At 46.0% G+C, this 17,498-nt stretch overlaps 1 protein-coding gene across 2 annotated transcripts in view; it reads left to right on the forward strand.

The window, feature by feature from the left end:
• LOC121550091 (guanine nucleotide exchange factor VAV3) overlaps positions 1 to 17,498 on the forward strand; it is a 144,652-nt gene that overhangs the window by 104,353 nt on the left and 22,801 nt on the right. For both annotated transcript variants that reach the window (XM_041862223.2, XM_041862224.2), the window contains exons 16-20: positions 4,579 to 4,680; positions 6,299 to 6,390; positions 11,045 to 11,067; positions 12,153 to 12,186; positions 15,337 to 15,467. In XM_041862223.2, coding sequence (XP_041718157.1) covers positions 4,579 to 4,680; positions 6,299 to 6,390; positions 11,045 to 11,067; positions 12,153 to 12,186; positions 15,337 to 15,467 — 382 coding nt within the window. The remainder of the gene's footprint in view (positions 1 to 4,578; positions 4,681 to 6,298; positions 6,391 to 11,044; positions 11,068 to 12,152; positions 12,187 to 15,336; positions 15,468 to 17,498) is intronic.

Below are 17,498 nucleotides of genomic sequence, written 5' to 3' on the forward strand. Positions count from 1 at the left end.
GCAGAATACCTGACCACTGTGACTGACCCAAACTTAAGAAAAACTTTGACTATGTACAGACTCAGTGAGCATAGCCTTGCTATTGAGAAAGGCCGCCGTAGGCAGACCTGGCTCTCAAGAGAAGACAGGCTATGTGCACACTGCCCACAAAATGAGGTGGAAACTGAGCTGCACTTCCTAACCTCCTGCCAAATGTATGACCATATTAGAGACACATATTTCCCTCAGATTACAGAGATCCACAAAGAATTCTAAAACAAACCCAAATTTGATAAACTCCCTTATCTACTGGGTGAAAAACCACAGTGTGCCATCACAGCAGCAATATTTGTAACCTGTTGCCACAAGAAAAGGGCAACCAGTGAAGAACAAACACCATTGTAAATACAACCCATATTTATGTTTATTTATTTTCCCATTTGTACTTTAACTATTTGCCATTGTTACAACACTGTATATATACATAATATGCCATTTGAAATGAGTGGCATTGCAGTGCTAGCTGTGCCACTAGAGATCCTGGTTCGAATCCAGGCTCTGTCATAGCTGGCTGTGACCGGGAGACCCATGGGGTGGTGCACAATTGGCCCAGCATCGTCCAGGGTATGGGAGGGAATGGCCGGCAGGGATGTAGCTCAGTTGGTAAAGCATGGTGTTTGCAATGCCAGGGTTGTGGGTTCGATTCCCACGGGGGGCCAGTATGATATATATATATTTTTAATGTATGCACTCACTAACTGTAAGTCGCTCTGGATAAGAGTGTCTGCTAAATGACAAAACATTTTTTTTGATTGAATTTGAATTGAGAGGCGAGAGAGAGCGACAGAGAGTGTGAGAGATACTGTGAGGAGAAAGAAATAGAGAGGCAGAAGAGTTAGAGAGCAAGAGACAAAGAGAGAGAGAGACGCTCCTTCAGTTTCTTTGGCACTGAGTCACTTGGCTCCCTGTAGAGACTATTGACTGATCCTAGTACGGTTGTTTTGTCACGCGCTGCAGCTCAGTTCAGCTCAGCGCAGTGAGGAGGAGGAGACATATTTAAACTGCTAATATAATGGCACTGTACTCAAACTAACTCTGGAGTACTTGACCTAACCCACATGAAAAAATACTATAGTATACTATGGTATAAATACTATAGTACTCATTGCAGTGTTTTTGCAGACTTAACTGTAGTATTCACTGTAGTTTTTGCTGTAGTATACTTTAGTATTTACAGTTAACTATAGTATAAATGCTGTAGTAAAAGAAAACAGTAGTATATACTGTAGTAATTATGTTTTTGCTGACTGTAGGATACTGTAGTATTTACTATAGTGTTTTAGTTTTATTATCTTTGACATAGAAGTGGAGGCTTTTTCCTTCAGGAAACCTACTGGAGAAATACAAAAAAACTAATGTTCCATAACCTGTAGGTAGGTAGGACTGGGGTTTGAACTAATAGTACAGAGCTTCTGCTCTTCTCTATAAACTGTACAGAACACAATATATGGTCTGTACTTGACATGTACAGTGAGGGAAAAAAGTATTTGATCCCCTGCTGATTTTGTACGTTTGCCTACTGACAAAGAAATGATCAGTCTATAATTTTAATGGTAGGTTTATATGAACAGTGAGAGACACAAGGTCCCCCTGCTCAAGAAAGCACATATACAGGGCCGTCTGAAGTTTGCCAATGAACATCTAAATGATTCAGAGGAGAACTGGGTGAAAGTGTTGTGGTCAGATGAGACCAAAATCGAGCTCTTTGGCATCAACTCAACTCGCCATGTTTGGTCGAGGAGGAATGCTGCCTATGACCCCAAGAACACCATCCCCACATCAAACATGGAGGTGGAAACATTATGCTTTGGAGGTGTTTTTCTGCTAAGGGGACAGGACAACTTCACCGCATCAAAGGGACGATGGACGGGGCCATGTACCGTCAAATCTTGGGTGAGAACCTCCTTCCCTCAGCCAGGGCATTGAAAATGGGTCGTGGATGGATATTCCAGCATGACAATGACCCAAAACACACGGCCAAGGCAACAAAGGAGTGGCTCAAGAAGAGGCACATTAAGGTCCTGGAGTGAGCTGTGGAGGGAGCTGAAGGTTCGAGTTGCCAAACGTCAGTCTCGAAACCTTAATGACTTGGAGAAGATCTGCAAAGAGGAGTGTGAGATGTGTGCAAACCTGGTGGCCAACTACAAGAAACGTCTGACCTCTGTGATTGCCAACAAGGGTTTTGCCACCAAGCACTAAGTCATGTTTTGCAGAGGGGTCAAATACTTATTTCCCTCATTAAAATGCAAATCAATTTATAACATTTTTGACATGCGTTTTTCTGGATTTTTTTGTTGTTATTCTGTCTCTCACTGTTCAAATAAACCTACCATTAAAATTATAGACTGATCATGTCTTTGTCAGTGGGCAAACGTACAAAATCAGCAGGGGATCAAATACTTTTTTCCCTCACTGTAGGTTTCTCACTTATGGGTGGCACAAAATGTGATATGGGGAGGGGAATGGGCAAGGTATATGCAAATTAAATAGTATAGTATTTACTATAGTTAAAAGCAGTGTAGTGTTTTTGTGAACATTACTGGTGTATTTACTATACAGTCGTGGTCAAAAGTTTTGAGAATTACACAAATATTAATTTTCACAAAGTCTGCTGCCTCTGTTGTTATGATGGTAATTTGCATATACTCCAGAATGTTATGAAGAGTGATCAGATGAATTGCAATTAATTGCAAAGTCCCTCTTTGCCATGAAAATGAACTATATCCCCAAAAAACATTTCCACTGCATTTCAACCCTGCCACAAAAGGACCAGCTGACATCATGTCAGTGATTCTGTCGTTAACACAGGTGAGAGTGTTGACAAGGACAAGGCTGGAGATCACTCTGTCATGCTGATTGAGTTAGAATAACAGACTGGAAGCTTTAAAAGGAGGGTGGTGCTTGAAATCATTGTTCTTCCTGTGTTAACCATGGTTACCTGCAAGGAAACACGTGCCGTCATCATTGCTTTGCACAAAAAGGGCTTCACAGGCAAGGATATTGCTGCTAGTAAGATTGCACCTAAATCAACCATTTATTGGATCATCAAGAACTTCAAGGAGAGAGGTTAAATTGTTGTGAAAAAGGCTTCAGGGCGCCCAAGAAAGTGCAGCAAGCGCCAGGACCATCTCCTAAAGTTGATTCAGCTGCGGGATCAGGGCACCACCAGCGCAGAGCTTGCTCAGGAATGGCAGCAGGCAGGTGTGAGTACATCTGCACGCACAGTGAGGCAAAGACTTTTGGAGGATGGCCTGGTGTCAAGAAGGGCAGCAAGGAAGCCACTTCTCTCCAGGAAAAACATCAGGGACAGACTGATATTGTGCAAAAGGTACAGGGATTGGACTGCTGAGGACTGGGGTAAAGTTATTTTCTCTGATGAATCCCCTTTCTGATTGTTTGGGGAAAAAAGCTTGTCCGGAGAAGACAAGGTGAGCGCTACCATCAGTCCTGTGTCATGCCAACAGTAAAGCATCCTGAGACCATTCATGTGTGGGGTTGCTTCTCAGCCAACGGAGTGGGCTCACTCACAATTTTGCCTAAGAACACAGCCATGAATAAAGAATGGTACCAACACATCCTCCGAGAGCAACCTCTCTCAACCATCCAAGAACAGTTTGGTGACGAACAATGCCTTTTCCAGCATGATGGAGCACCTTGCCATAAGGCAAAAGTGATAACTAAGTGGCTCGGCGAACAAAACATCGACATTTTGGGTCCATGGCCAGGAAACTCCCCAGAACTTAATCCCATTGAGAACTTGTGGTCAATCCTCAAGAGGCGGGTGGACAAACAAAAACCCACAAAACTCCAAGCATTGATTATGCAAGAATGGGCATGCCAGGGCAGATTGCAGAGGTCTTGAAAAAGAAGGGGTAACACTGCAAATATTGACTCTTTGCATAAACTTAATGTAATTGTCAATAAAAGCCTTTGACGCTTATGGAATGCTTGTAATTATACTTCAGTATACCATAGTAACATCTGACAAAAATATCTAAAAACACTGAAGCAGCAAACTTTGTGAAGACCAATACTTGTGTCATTCTCAAAACTTTTGACCACGACTGTAGTATTCTACAGTGTATTACAACATTCTACACATGATCGAGGGATACTACAGTGTGTAGTGTAGTATTCTACAGTATATTACATTTTACTATAGAATTCTATAGTAAGTACTGACTGTATTTCATGTGGGAAGAATCAGGAAGTCTGTCTCGGGTTGCTACCAGTTTTCTTAATTTTTATAATTGTCTAAAATGAGGTTAAGGCCCCTGACGTCAGGTGGTACTATGGGCAATGTGTGAATGTAACAACTTATGGAAATAAAACAGAAACTGTGCTGAACTTGTATCAAACTACCGTGTAGTCTGTATGTAGACTGTAGAGCTACAGTCAAGTTCCAATGGGAACCGAGATTTGATACTAGTATAGATGACTGCAGTTACCTTAACGTCACAATGTGAAACTGCCAACGTACGATTGCACTTGTCTTTTCTAATCTTGGTTCTTCATATATTTTCTTTCCATGTCCTGTAGATCCAACATACGTCCAGAGAACGGCACCAGTAACTTCCATGAGTTCAAGATGCACACCTTCGACAGAATCACATCCTGTAGCTCCTGTCACATGCTGCTAAGGTACGGGGTCACACACACACATGCGCACACACACACACACAATACATGTTATTTTACATTTACATTTTAGTCATTTAGTAGACGCTCTTATCCAGAGCGACTTACAGGAGCAATTAGGGTTAAGTGCCTTGCTCAAGGGCACATCGACAGATGTTTGACTGACAACCCTGAACCTGTGTCTATAAACAATGGGTGGTGATATATGGATCACTTCATGGCCGGGGGCGCATGATGTGAAGAAGACCCAGCAGAAGACCCTAAATGGCCCATAACCGGCCATTCTGGGTGGATGACAGACAGGGAGAAAATATATTTGAACATGCAAGAGGACAAATATACTAGGTGAGAAGGAGAGAAACAAGAGTGTGAGCTGACTGAGCATTTGTGTTCATACAAATGTTTCCATACTGTATGTGCAGTGCATCTGTGTGTATGTGTTTGTGTGTGTGATTACAACGTCTGTGTGTAACCCTAACCCTAACCCTAGCTTCATGTCCACAACCCTAACCCTAACCCATGACCCTAACCCTAACCCTATCCCTAGCTTCATGTCCACAACCCGGCTCAACCCTCACCCACAACCCTAACCCTAACCCTAGCTTCATATCCACAACCCGGCTCAACCCTAACCCTCACCCACAATTCTAACCCTAACCCTAGCTTCATGTCCACAACCCGGCTCAACCCTAACCCTCACCCACAACCCTAACCCTAATCCTAGCGTCATGTACACAACCCGGCTCAACCCTAACCCTAGCATCACCCACAACCCTAACCCTAACCCTAGCTTCATGTCCACAAACTGGCTCAACCCTAACCCTCACCCATAACCCTAACCCTAGCTTCATGTCCACAACCCGACTCAACCCTAACCCTCACCCACAACCCTAACCCTAACCCTAGCGTCATGTCCACAACCCGGCTCAAACATAACCCTATCCTCACCCACAACCCTAACCCTAACTCCAGCTTCATGTCCACATCTGGGTTCAACCCTAACCCTCACCCACAACCCTAACCCTAACTCCAGCTTCATGTCCACATCTGGGTTCAACCCTAACCCTCACCCACAACCCTAACACATACCTTAGTTTTCAGGGATGTCCACACCCTGGCTCAACCCTAACCCTAGTGTGTGTGGTTCACCAGGAGAGTTAGTCAGACTGGGGCTGCCAGGCTTTACATAATTGTAATCAGCAGGAGGTTCTGGAGCGGTTATGTAAAAGAAAATACAGCCGCAGGTAGGGAGGAGAGGAGAGGCGAGGAGAGGCGACGACGGATGGTTGAACACGAGACAGGGAAGTTGGAATGGCACCAAGTCACACCTTTTAAAGACTCTTCCTTCTCCTCTTTCTTTACTCCATATATTTATCCTACACACACACACACACACACACACACACAAAACACACGCACACACACACACACACGCACACACAAACAGATACACGCACACACACACACACACACAAACAGACACACACACACACACACAGAGACACAAACACACACACACACACACCAAACACACACACACAAACTACACACACCACACCACACACACACACAGACATACCACACTGTGTAACACTGGTTGTCCCTCTCTTCTCTCTCCCAGGGGCATCTTTAACCAGGGGTACCTGTGCTCCAAGTGTGGTGTTGGAGCCCATAAGGAATGTCTGGGGAGGTTTGGCGGCTGTGGAAAAACAGGTGAGAACCCCCCTCAAAACACAGACGCAAGAAAGCACTACAGTACAAGTGGTACAGTACATACACTATGTGGACAACCGCTCGTCGAACATCTCATTCCAAAATCATGGGCATTAATATGGAGTTGGTCCCCCCTTTGCTGCTATAACAGCCTCCACTCTTCTGGGAAGGCTTTCCACTAGATGTTGGAACAATGCCACAAGAGCATTAGTGAGGTCGGACACTGATGTTGGGCGATTAGGCCTGGCTCGCAGTCAACGTTCCAATTCATCCCAAAGGTGTTCGATGGGGTTGAGGTCAGGGCTCTGTGCAGCAAAGTCAAGTTCTTCCGCACCGATCTCGAAAAACAATTTCTGTATGGACCTCGCTTTGTGCATGGGGGCATTGTCATGCTGAAACAGGAAAGGGCCTTCCCCAAACTGTTGCCACAAAGATGGAAGCACAGAATCATCTAGAATGTCATTGTATGCTGTAGCGTTAAGATTTCCCTTCACTGGAACTAAGGGGAATAGCCCGAACCATGAAAAACAACCCCAGACCATTATTCCTCCTCCACCAAACTTTAGAGTTGGCACTATGCATTCAGGCAGGTAGCGTTCTCCTGGCATCCACCAAACCCAGATTCATCCGTCGGACTGCCAGATGGTGAAGCGTGATTCGTCACTCCAGAGAACGCGTTTCCACTGCTCCAGAGTCCAATGGTGGCGAGCTTTACTCCACTCCATCTGACGTTTGTGTCACGATCGTCGGGTACAGAGGACCAAGGCGCAGCGTGGAAGGTGAACATATTTTATTAACTTGAATGATAACACGAACAAAAACAACAAACGATAACGTGACGTCCAACGGTGCCAAAACACAAACCTATACAGGAACAAGATCCCACAAACACTGTGGGAAAACTGGCTGCTTAAGTATGGTTCCCAATCAGAGACAACAAGCAACAGCTGATACCCGTTGCCTCTGATTGAGAACCACACTGGCCAACATAGAAATACTAAACTAGAACGAAAACAAATGAAAACTCACACCCTGGCTCAACATACTAGAGTCCCCAGAGCCAGGGCGTGACAGTACCCCCCCCCAAAGGCGCGGACTCCGACCGCGCCAACCAAACACCACAGGGGAGGGACCGGGTGGGCACTCCGCCTTGGCGGCGGATCCGGCTCCGGGCATGATCCCCACTCCCTCTCTAACCCCCAAAAGTACCCCTGGTCCGGTCTGGCCCTGCTGACCGGAGCTGGACTGCACACTGGTGGAGCGGATTGCTCTAGCTCCGGCGTGAAGCAGCTGACCCGTGCCGAACCAGGCACCGGTGGAACAGGCACGGGCTGTGCCGGACTGACGACGCACACCACTGGCTTGGTGTGGGGAGCAGGAACGGGCCGAGCCGGGCTGACGTAAACGCACCCCTGACTTGGTGCGGGGAGCAGGTGCGGGCCGGACCGGGCTGACGAAGCGCACCACTGACTTGGTGCGGGGAGCAGGAGCGGGCCGGACCGGGCTGACGAAGCGCACCACTGACTTGGTGCGGGGAGCAGGAGCGGGTCGGACCGGGCTGACGAAGCGCACCACTGACTTGGTGCGGGGAGCAGGAGCGGGCCGAACCGGGCTGACGATGCGCACCATAGGCTTGGTGCGGGGAGCAGGAACAGGCCGGGCCGGGCTGACGACGCGCACCACAGGCTCGATGCGAGGAACAGGAACAGGCCGGACCGTACTGGGGACACACACCACTGGCCCTACGCAGGGATCAGGAACGGGCCGGACCGGACTGGTAACACACCCCAGTACCTCTCGCCGTGCCTCTACACTTTCCCTCTCCTCTGTGACCAGTGGCCCCCTTAACCTGGCGGCCTCCTCTGCAAACCCGCTGGACCGCTCTATCACGGCCTCCTGCTGCCCCGTCGTCCACGGCGTGAGCCCCACCCTAAAAAAATTCTGGGGGTCTCTCCTCCCTGTGGGCCAAGCCCAGTCGAGGTTGATGTCCTTTAGCGATACCTCTGGCGCTGGCTCCTGGACACGCTGCTTGGTCCAGTGTTGGTGGGATCTTCTGTCATGATCGTCGGGTACAGAGGACCAAGGCGCAGCGTGGAAGGTGAACATATTTTATTAACTTGAATGATAACATGAACAAAAACAACAAACGATAACGTGACGTCCAATGGTGCCAAAACACAAACCTATACAGGAACAAGATCCCACAAACACTGTGGGAAAACTGGCTGCTTAAGTATGGTTCCCAATCAGAGACAACAAGCAACAGCTGATACCTGTTGCCTCTGATTGAGAACCACACTGGCCAACATAGAAATACTAAACTAGAACGAAAACAAATGAAAACTCACACCCTGGCTCAACATACTAGAGTCCCCAGAGCCAGGGCGTGACAGTTTGGCATTGCGCATGATTATCTTAGGCTTGTGTGCGGTTGCTCCGCCATGGATACCCATTTAATGGTGCTCCCAACGAACAGTTATTGTGCTGATGTTGCTTCCAGAGGCAGTTTGGAACTCGGTAGTGAGTGTTGAAACCGAGGACAGACTCTACGGTCCCGTTCTGTGAGCTTGTGTGGCCTAACACTTCGCAGCTGAGCCATTGTTGCTCCTAGACGTTTCCACTTCACAACAACAGTGCTTACAGTTGACCGGGGCAGCAGGGCAGAAATTTGACAAACTGACTTTTTGGAAAGGTGGTATCCTATGACGGTGCCACGTTGAAAGTCACTGAGCTCTTCAGTAAGGCCATTCTACTGCCAACGTTTGTCTATGGAGATTGCATGGCTGTGTGCTACATTTTATACACCTGTCAGCAACGAAATAGCCAAATCCACTCATTTGAAGGGGTGTCCACATACTTTTGTATACATAGTGTATATACTCTTAAAATGTATATTTCATGTTAATGTGTATACCTGAAAGTAAATTGAAAAGCTGCTGATAATTAACCTACAATACGGAAAAGCTCATAGTCACTGTGTATGGGGATTGGTCAGAGTATGAAACCTGAACACTTATATAGCTCCAATCAAATAACATTAGATGCAGCAAGCTGCTCGCTGTGCTTACTCACCATACATACCTTTAAACTGTTCACTGCACACACGCACACGCGCACACACACACACACACACACACACGCGCCACACACACACACACACACACACACACACACACACACACACACACACACACACACACACACACACACACACACACACACACACACACACACACACACACACACACACACACACACACACACATACACGCGCACACACACACACACACACACACACACACACACACACACACACACACACACACACACACACACACACACACACACACACACACACACACACACACACACACACACACACACACACACACACACACACACACACACACACACACACACACACACACACACACACAATGGGTGATTAGAGTAGACTGATGATGACATACACACATTGTGACAAACAGGTCCTGCAGACTTCCCCTGACTTGCAGTGAGTGTGTCAGTGGGCTGTGTGTGTGTGTATATGTGTGTGTGTATGTGTGTATGTGTGTGTGTGTGTGTGTGTGTGTGTGCAGATTGCAGCAAGGTGCCTGCTCCTGTTGGTGTTGGCATCACTCACAAGAAATCAGGTCAGCAGTGCAATAACACAGTCGCCAGCCACACCTGAACACTAGCTTCCCTGAATAGATTAGTATCATGCCATGGGGGGCTGGAGAAACTCACAATTGTTTCCCTAATTTCTCCCATTTAGAGATACACGTTAGTCCCTTTTACAGTGTTAGTAAGTAGAATGTACTTGGTTGCAGTATGTTATGTTGCAGCTATAATTTCACTACCAACTTGCTTGTTAAGCAGTTATTAATGCATGGCTGATGTTGGCTGAGTATCAATAGACATAGTAACCTCATCAACACATAGCAGGTATTACAGAAAAACAATAGAACACAATCACAACATCCATGGACAATCAGGAATGTGCATTGCAACAATGAATACTCTGCCTTGGAACACAGCGTTGTGCCTAAGTAACACCACTGCATTACGACACAGCGTTATGCTGCAGTTCTGTGGAGGTATGTGTTTACAGTACTCTGTCTCCAGGGTATTCTGCAGGTGAGGCTTGTTTACCTCAGGTCCCAGTTGGCTCTCTCTCCCTCTGCTCTGCGTTATCAGCCCTGTTCAGCGTTACTTTGTGTAACAGGTCAAAGTTTGTTCCAGAGCTGCCTGGCTGTCTGCTGTAGAGGGAGCGGGAGGAGGGAGGGGGAGGGGTACTTGTTGATGGGGTGTAGCCCGTCCCAGGGGAGCCAATGAACAAACAGAGAACAAACTCTCAGAGCAGAACAGTCGTCAGCCCTGCCCCCTGAAGTGGTTTACTCCAGACTCTTTACTCCTGTCAGGTACCTTCAGCACAGCACAACAAACCAATGAGTAAAAAGAGTAGACAGGACCGGGAGTTGCTTTCTGCTTCACTAATGAGAGAGTGCTTCTGCAGTGCTGGAACACTGTGTGTGTGAGAGAGTGTGTGTGTGTGTTGCGTAACAGTTTGTGTGTGTAATCGTGATTGTGTGTGTGGCTGTTATGCGTTCCCCTTGTAACCCACTCACCATGCCTGTTTTCAAACTCCTTTCAGATCCAGGCTCCTTCAGAACTCAGGTAAGACAGTGTGTGTGTTTGTGTCTGCTTTCCCTCTTCCAAAGTTCTGCTCTGTTCTGTTCTGTTCCTTTGAAGACGTTCCCCTCTCTGTGGATATTGCCGAAGAAACTCCAATTGACTTTACTTATTTTAGCGTGAGCCGATAGATAGAGAATTCTTCTGTAGATGATTGGAGAGTTGTGAAGGCCAGGTCTTAGCATATAACTGCAGCCCCCATGTGTTGCATTCCATTGCGTTTCCTCTTTCATACCTTTTCATGTTTTAAAAAATGCACGATAAGAAATGTATCAACTTTGGCAACTATTTTGAATGTTTTTTTAAGGTGGCTAAGATAGATTGTGATTCTGTGATTCTGAAGGTTATAAATGGTGATGGAGTTGATGATGTATTATGCATAAAAATACATATTGGCTCAATGCATGCTATGTCTGTTTGCAGAGATAGCATTGGATGAAATATTCATTGTGTGTTTGCACAGCAGAGCAGGCATATTCATAGCATTACCCAACCGGTCCCTCCATATTCATCTCACTGCAACAAGATAAATCAGTTATTTAGCATGTAATGTTAGATAGAAATGCATTTACTGGTGATGCAATGCAACCCTACAGAGTATGACGTATTTAACCCATTTACCCTACAGCAGTGGGGAGGTTTGTGTGGGCCTGTAAAATTACCGTATATGAATTAAAGTTATCACATAATATATGTATGAGTTCCAACTGGAGGCAGGCCCCGTTTTCTCATCATTGCTGGTTTGTTTGCTTGCTACAGTATCTGGTCAGCTTTATTACATTGGAATACATCTCACTGTGTGCATGTCACAATGTACATATACAATTTATGTATGCATGTATGTGTATATGTATATATGTATGTATGTTAGGGATGTAATAGGTTAGGGAGAGGAAACATTAGGTTTACATCTCAATCTCTGTCTGAGCAAACCTGTGTTCCAGAATGCAGTGAGAGTGAACTTTTTTGGTAATTCTATGAAATTATTCATTGTGTGTATATGTGTGTGTGTGTGTGTGTGTGTGTGTGTCACAGTAGTTGATCATGGTGTCTGTTTTTTTCCATTGCAGGAAAAATCAGTGCACGGACGGCGATCAGATCCAGGTTAGTGCATTCTGAATACAACATGGTAAAAACAGTCATCTTCTACCCACTGACCTCGGTCATATAATCAACGCCCCCCTCGCTCTCTTTCTCTCTCTCCCCCTCTCTATCTCCTTCTCTCTTTTTATTTAGCTCTACTTCTTCCTCTGTAGGAATGCACCATGACATATTGCAAACTCTCAAATCAGAGACACACAGCTACATGAGGAGGAGGGTGTAAATTGCCTGTTACACTGTGGAAAATCCTTATTGACCCACCATGCAGTGAAATCAATAGGCACTTGATTGCTTGGGCCCTTATCATTTCATAATTGTCCACACTTGCATAGTTCTGTCTGCTCAAAGGTGAACTAACACAGGGTTTGTCCTTGTGTTGTTGGAAATGCATTTCATGCTCTGAGACTCGGTTCTCCTCACTGATAATTCTCACGTACTGGTGTCTGTGCCTGTTAGGGCAAGCTAACACACGTTACCCCGGACTCAATAGACTGTTTGCTGGAATCAGATACCGAGAGGAAAACAGAACAAAAGCAACCACTCAATCTCGCCCCGATGTCTACAGCAGAGTGGGGAATGTGTACTAGTGTGTCAGGGTGAAATAGGCCAGGTCAGGAGTGCTAGTGTAGGACAACCAGGAAATAACCAGTTAATGGCTGTGCAACAGTAAACAGGTCTAATAAACAGGTCTGAACCCAAACACACATAGTGTAGAAAGTTATCTCTCATCTGATAACTGGAGGAGGAACTAGAGTATAGTTATACTGTATGTCTGCATGGTTAACTTGATGAAGCATTATGATATGAGAGAGGATATGGTTATGATGGAACGACAGGTGTGTGTGTGTGTGTGTGTGTGTGTGTGTGTGTGTGTGTGTGTGTGTGTGTGTGTGTGTGTGTGTGTGTGTGTGTGTGAATGTGTGTGTGTGTGTGTGTGTGTGAATGTGTGTGCGTGTGTGTGAATGTGTGTGTGTGTGTGTGTGAATGTGTGTGTGTGTGTGTGAATGTGTGTGCGTGTGTGTGTCTCCCCTCATTATCTTCTATAATGGGATCATTAACATTTTAAAAGGGTTAGGAGAACCTGCACACACGCACACACACACACACATTCACACACACTCCATCAGGATGACGTCCACGGCATAGTGTTGAAGACATGGGGGTCTCCCTGGGTATATTGGGGTCTGTTGATTCATTAAGTTGCTCAGTGTGAAATGACCTCAGTTCAGTTCTGCCTCTGTACTGGTACTAACGCACAGCTACTCTGCTGGGAGGCAGTCTCTTTCTCAGTCTCTCCCTCAGTCTCTTTCTCAGTCTCTCCCTCAGTATTTCTCTCGGTCTCTCCCTCAGTCTCTCCCTCAGTCTCTCCCTCAGTCTCTTTCTCAGTCTTTCTCTCAGTATCTCCCTCAGTCTCTCCCTCAGTCTCTTCCTCAGTCTCTCCCTCAGTCTCTCCCTCAGTATTTCTCTCGGTCTCTCCCTCAGTCTCTCCCTCAGTCTCTCCCTCAGTCTCTTTCTCAGTCTTTCTCTCAGTATCTCCCTCAGTCTCTCCCTCAGTCTCTCCCTCAATCTCTCCCTCAGTATTTCTCTCAGTCTCTACCTCAGTCTTTCTCTCAGTATTTCTCTCACTCTCCCCCAGTCTCTCCCTCAGTCTCTCCCTCAGTCTCTACCTCAGTCTCTCCCTCAGTCTTTCTCAGTCTCTCCCTCAGTCTCTCTCTCAGTCTCTCCCTCAGTATATCTCTCAGTATATCTCTCAGTCTCTCCCTCAGTCTTTCTCTCAGTCTCTCTCTGTCTCTCCCTCAGTCTTTCTCTCAGTCTCTCTCTCTGTCTCTCTCTGTCTCTCCCTCAGTCTCTCCCTCAGTCTCTCCCTCAGTCTCTCTCAGTCTCTCTCTCAGTCTCTCTCTCAGTCTCTCCCTCAGTCTCTCTCTCAGTCTCTCCCTCAGTCTCTCCCTCAGTCTCTCCCTTTGGCCTTTTCACACCGCCCATTCACAACTATTCAGTTCTCACAAAATGCTTTATATTTCCAGAAAAATGTGCTCACCCTCCCCCAAATTATTCATTCCTATAAGATGAAGGATAATCAACCTCTCTCTTTTGTCATTCTCAAACTCCACTGCTTGGCTTTTGAAACTTTTTCATCTTTCAATCTCTTTCACTCTCTTTTTGATCTCTCTCTTTTCTCTCTCTCTCTCTCTTCTCTCTCTCTCTCTCTCTCGCTCTCTCTGGTGTCTGTGGACTGTGGTGGAGGGGTTGCTATTTCCTCGGTTCTCTTCATGAGCAGCTGTGGGGAGAGAAAGGCATTGTCGTGCTTAATGGAAGATATCCTTTGTCTTGTGTGTGCGTGTGTGCATGCCGTTGGTGTGTGTGTGTGTGTGTGTGCGCTTATGTGTGTGTGTGTGTGTGTGTGTGTGTGCAGAAGCGACCGTGAGAGCCCAATCTTCAGCCCTGCTAGCTTTTCTAGTATTAAAGCACCCTCTCAGCTCACAGGAGAGCTTCTGTCCATCACCAAAGAGGCATCCCACAGCTATACAGACCATCTCCATCTTAGGCCATAAGGATTAGAGATTTAGGGAGTGTTACTATCATAGACCCCCCCCCCCCCTCTTCCCCAGGAACACAGGTACTTTAAAATACAGCTGCATCCCTCTCTCGTCGACCATCCATAATCTATTCTCCCCCATCCTCCTTTTTCTGTTTCTACTCTCTTTATAAGAGTCTGAGCTGTCTTCATCACCATGGAGTGAGAAACACAACGATGTGTGGTGGATTGTAAACACACTCTGTTCTTGTTTGAACTGAATCTCCTTAGATACAAACACAATTGAGCAGATATTGCCAAGCATATGGTTCTATTCATTCTATTCTACTCTGTTGGAATCTACCTGGCTTTTGTTTTACCTTTGGATAACAAAAACGCTTGATGACTGGAAAATTGGACAATAGCACATGCGATGTTACCAAGACTCAAGGATAAAGCTATTGTTTCATACCTTTAGATTGCTTGGTCATAGATGGATGGTTGGTATGGTGACAAGTGGGAGGGTGGCAAAGGTGCATTGTTTTGCTTTCTGATCTGCACACGCACCCTTATAGATAAATATGAACACACACACACACACACTCACACTGAAATTGTGGTTGTGTTTTCTCTCTCAGGGTTACCTAAGATGTTGGTGACCAGGAACTATTTTGGTGTGCCAAGTCCCATATGTGGCCCACCCCTCAACATCCAGCAAGGTGACATCATCGAGCTGGTCTGTGCCGATCTACACAGCTCCTGGTGGCAGGTGAGAGAGACGTGTGTGTGCGTGTGTGTGTGTGTGGCTGGTGAAGTGTCACTTCTCTCCACCATTACATATTACCTCACTCCTCTTGATCAAATCATGTACAAACAATTTCAAATGAAACTAAATGAATTGTTTTGTTCAATCAGTGAATCATATGCACCATTGTGTAAACTGAAACATTAAGCCCTGCCCTGACCAGTGACATAACATTGTTGTGTACCAGCACTGTGCAGGTACACCTATTGAAAGACACACCTATTAGACTGGGACAATAACTAAATGGAAGGAAAGCTGTCATTCTATTTAGTATATAGCAACAAGTGTAAGTCTTCTTTCTGTTTAAGATTTCTGTTTAATTCTCACAATATTCAGTAATCAACATGGGTCTTATTGATTTTCTTAGACTGGATTGTTTTGTTTGGCAGTTTATTCTAATCTGACTGTGCCTCTGCACTGTGTGACTCCAGTGTGACTCCAGTGTATATCTAGCTGCATTGTCTGTCTGTCACACACTGCTAAGGATGACTGCACATGAAACACTGGCTAATCCACTGCTTTGTTAATTGTTGAAACTGTTGTTACAAGCTGTAGGTTTCAGCGAGGCATTTTTACAGCAACATTGACAAGTTCTTGTAAACACGGGGGGTACACAGGGAGACATAACACCCTGACAACAGATGTGTTGGCACTGAACATTTCACCATGTTGTCAGGTGGGGGAAGTCTTATAACACACGTACGCACAAGCACATTTTTCCATGATGCGTCTTTAATCTGGGAGAACAATAACAGGCCTCCAGGAGCACGCCAGATTAGGGTGTGGGCATCACCGCCTTTGTGTACAGCTTACCCTGCCAATGTGTGTTTTTGTGACTTTCCAAACCAAACAGAGGCACATGCCCATTCAGACACCTTCCAGCTCTGTGTTTGTGTGTTTTGGGCTAGCTGGCTGGCTTGTTTGCTGGCTGGCTGGCTGGATGGCTGGATGGATGGCGTTACAACAGCAGCAGCAGGGAGGACGGCTATTTGCTATTTCTGCTGTCTGCTCTGGCTCTGCCTAAGTCCACTGGGGCATAGAAATAGAAGCGCTCTCTCTCTCTCTCGCTCTCTCTATCTCTCTCTCTCTCCCTTCCCATCCCTCCCCTCTTTCTCACACCTTCCATTTTCACCTCTCTCCCACTTCCTTTCTCTCTCTATGGACTGGCCTGTGTTCAGTCAGACATACTGGAGTCAGAGACACTAGGTGTGATAGCCCAGGCTTTTCAGCACTGTCACTTTTCTGGCACAGCCTCACTATAGCTGGCATAGGCTGGGAGGAGTGGGCATGTGTGTGAGTGTGCGTATGTGTGTATTTTTGTGTGTGTGGTGAGCGTCATTTTTGATATTCACACAGATTCATCTCTAGCATGCAAATTTTGTTTAATGCTATTTCGGGGGAGGTGTACCGCCAAGCAGTGGACAATCACCAATACCTTAGCTGTTGAATGAGAGTTATATATTTATCATTTAATATATTTAATTTGATATTGTGTAAAAAATTACATCTTTACATCATCACCTTTAGGTTACTTCATCTCTGTGACAGCAGACCGAATTACTGAATGCTCATTATTCATCACCGTGGTAACCAGCAGACCATAATTCCTGTGCTGGTGCTAGATTAATATAATCGATCACTGTAATTTCATTTCCCCCCCTTGGCTTGCGTCTGTTTACTCTAACAGGGTTAAGGCTTGATGATTATCACAACACTCATCAGAGCCCCATAACCCCATAACCAATAGCAGAGCTTTCCAAGAGCACTGATAAAATGTGATTAGGCTAACTGTATCAGGGGCGCTTCAGGAGCGCAGGCCTAACAAAATCAGATGGGCCCAAGTGTGGGAGGAAGAGGCTCAGATGTGCTATATCTATGTGTGTGAAAGAGCCTGAAAGAGAATAGAAAGAAAGTGGGAGATTAGGCAGGGAAACGTGGCACACGCGCACACACACACACACACACACACACACACACACACACACACACACACAC

This window comes from Coregonus clupeaformis, chromosome 34 (genome assembly GCF_020615455.1).
Source record: "Coregonus clupeaformis isolate EN_2021a chromosome 34, ASM2061545v1, whole genome shotgun sequence".
Taxonomy (NCBI): Eukaryota; Metazoa; Chordata; class Actinopteri; order Salmoniformes; family Salmonidae; genus Coregonus; species Coregonus clupeaformis.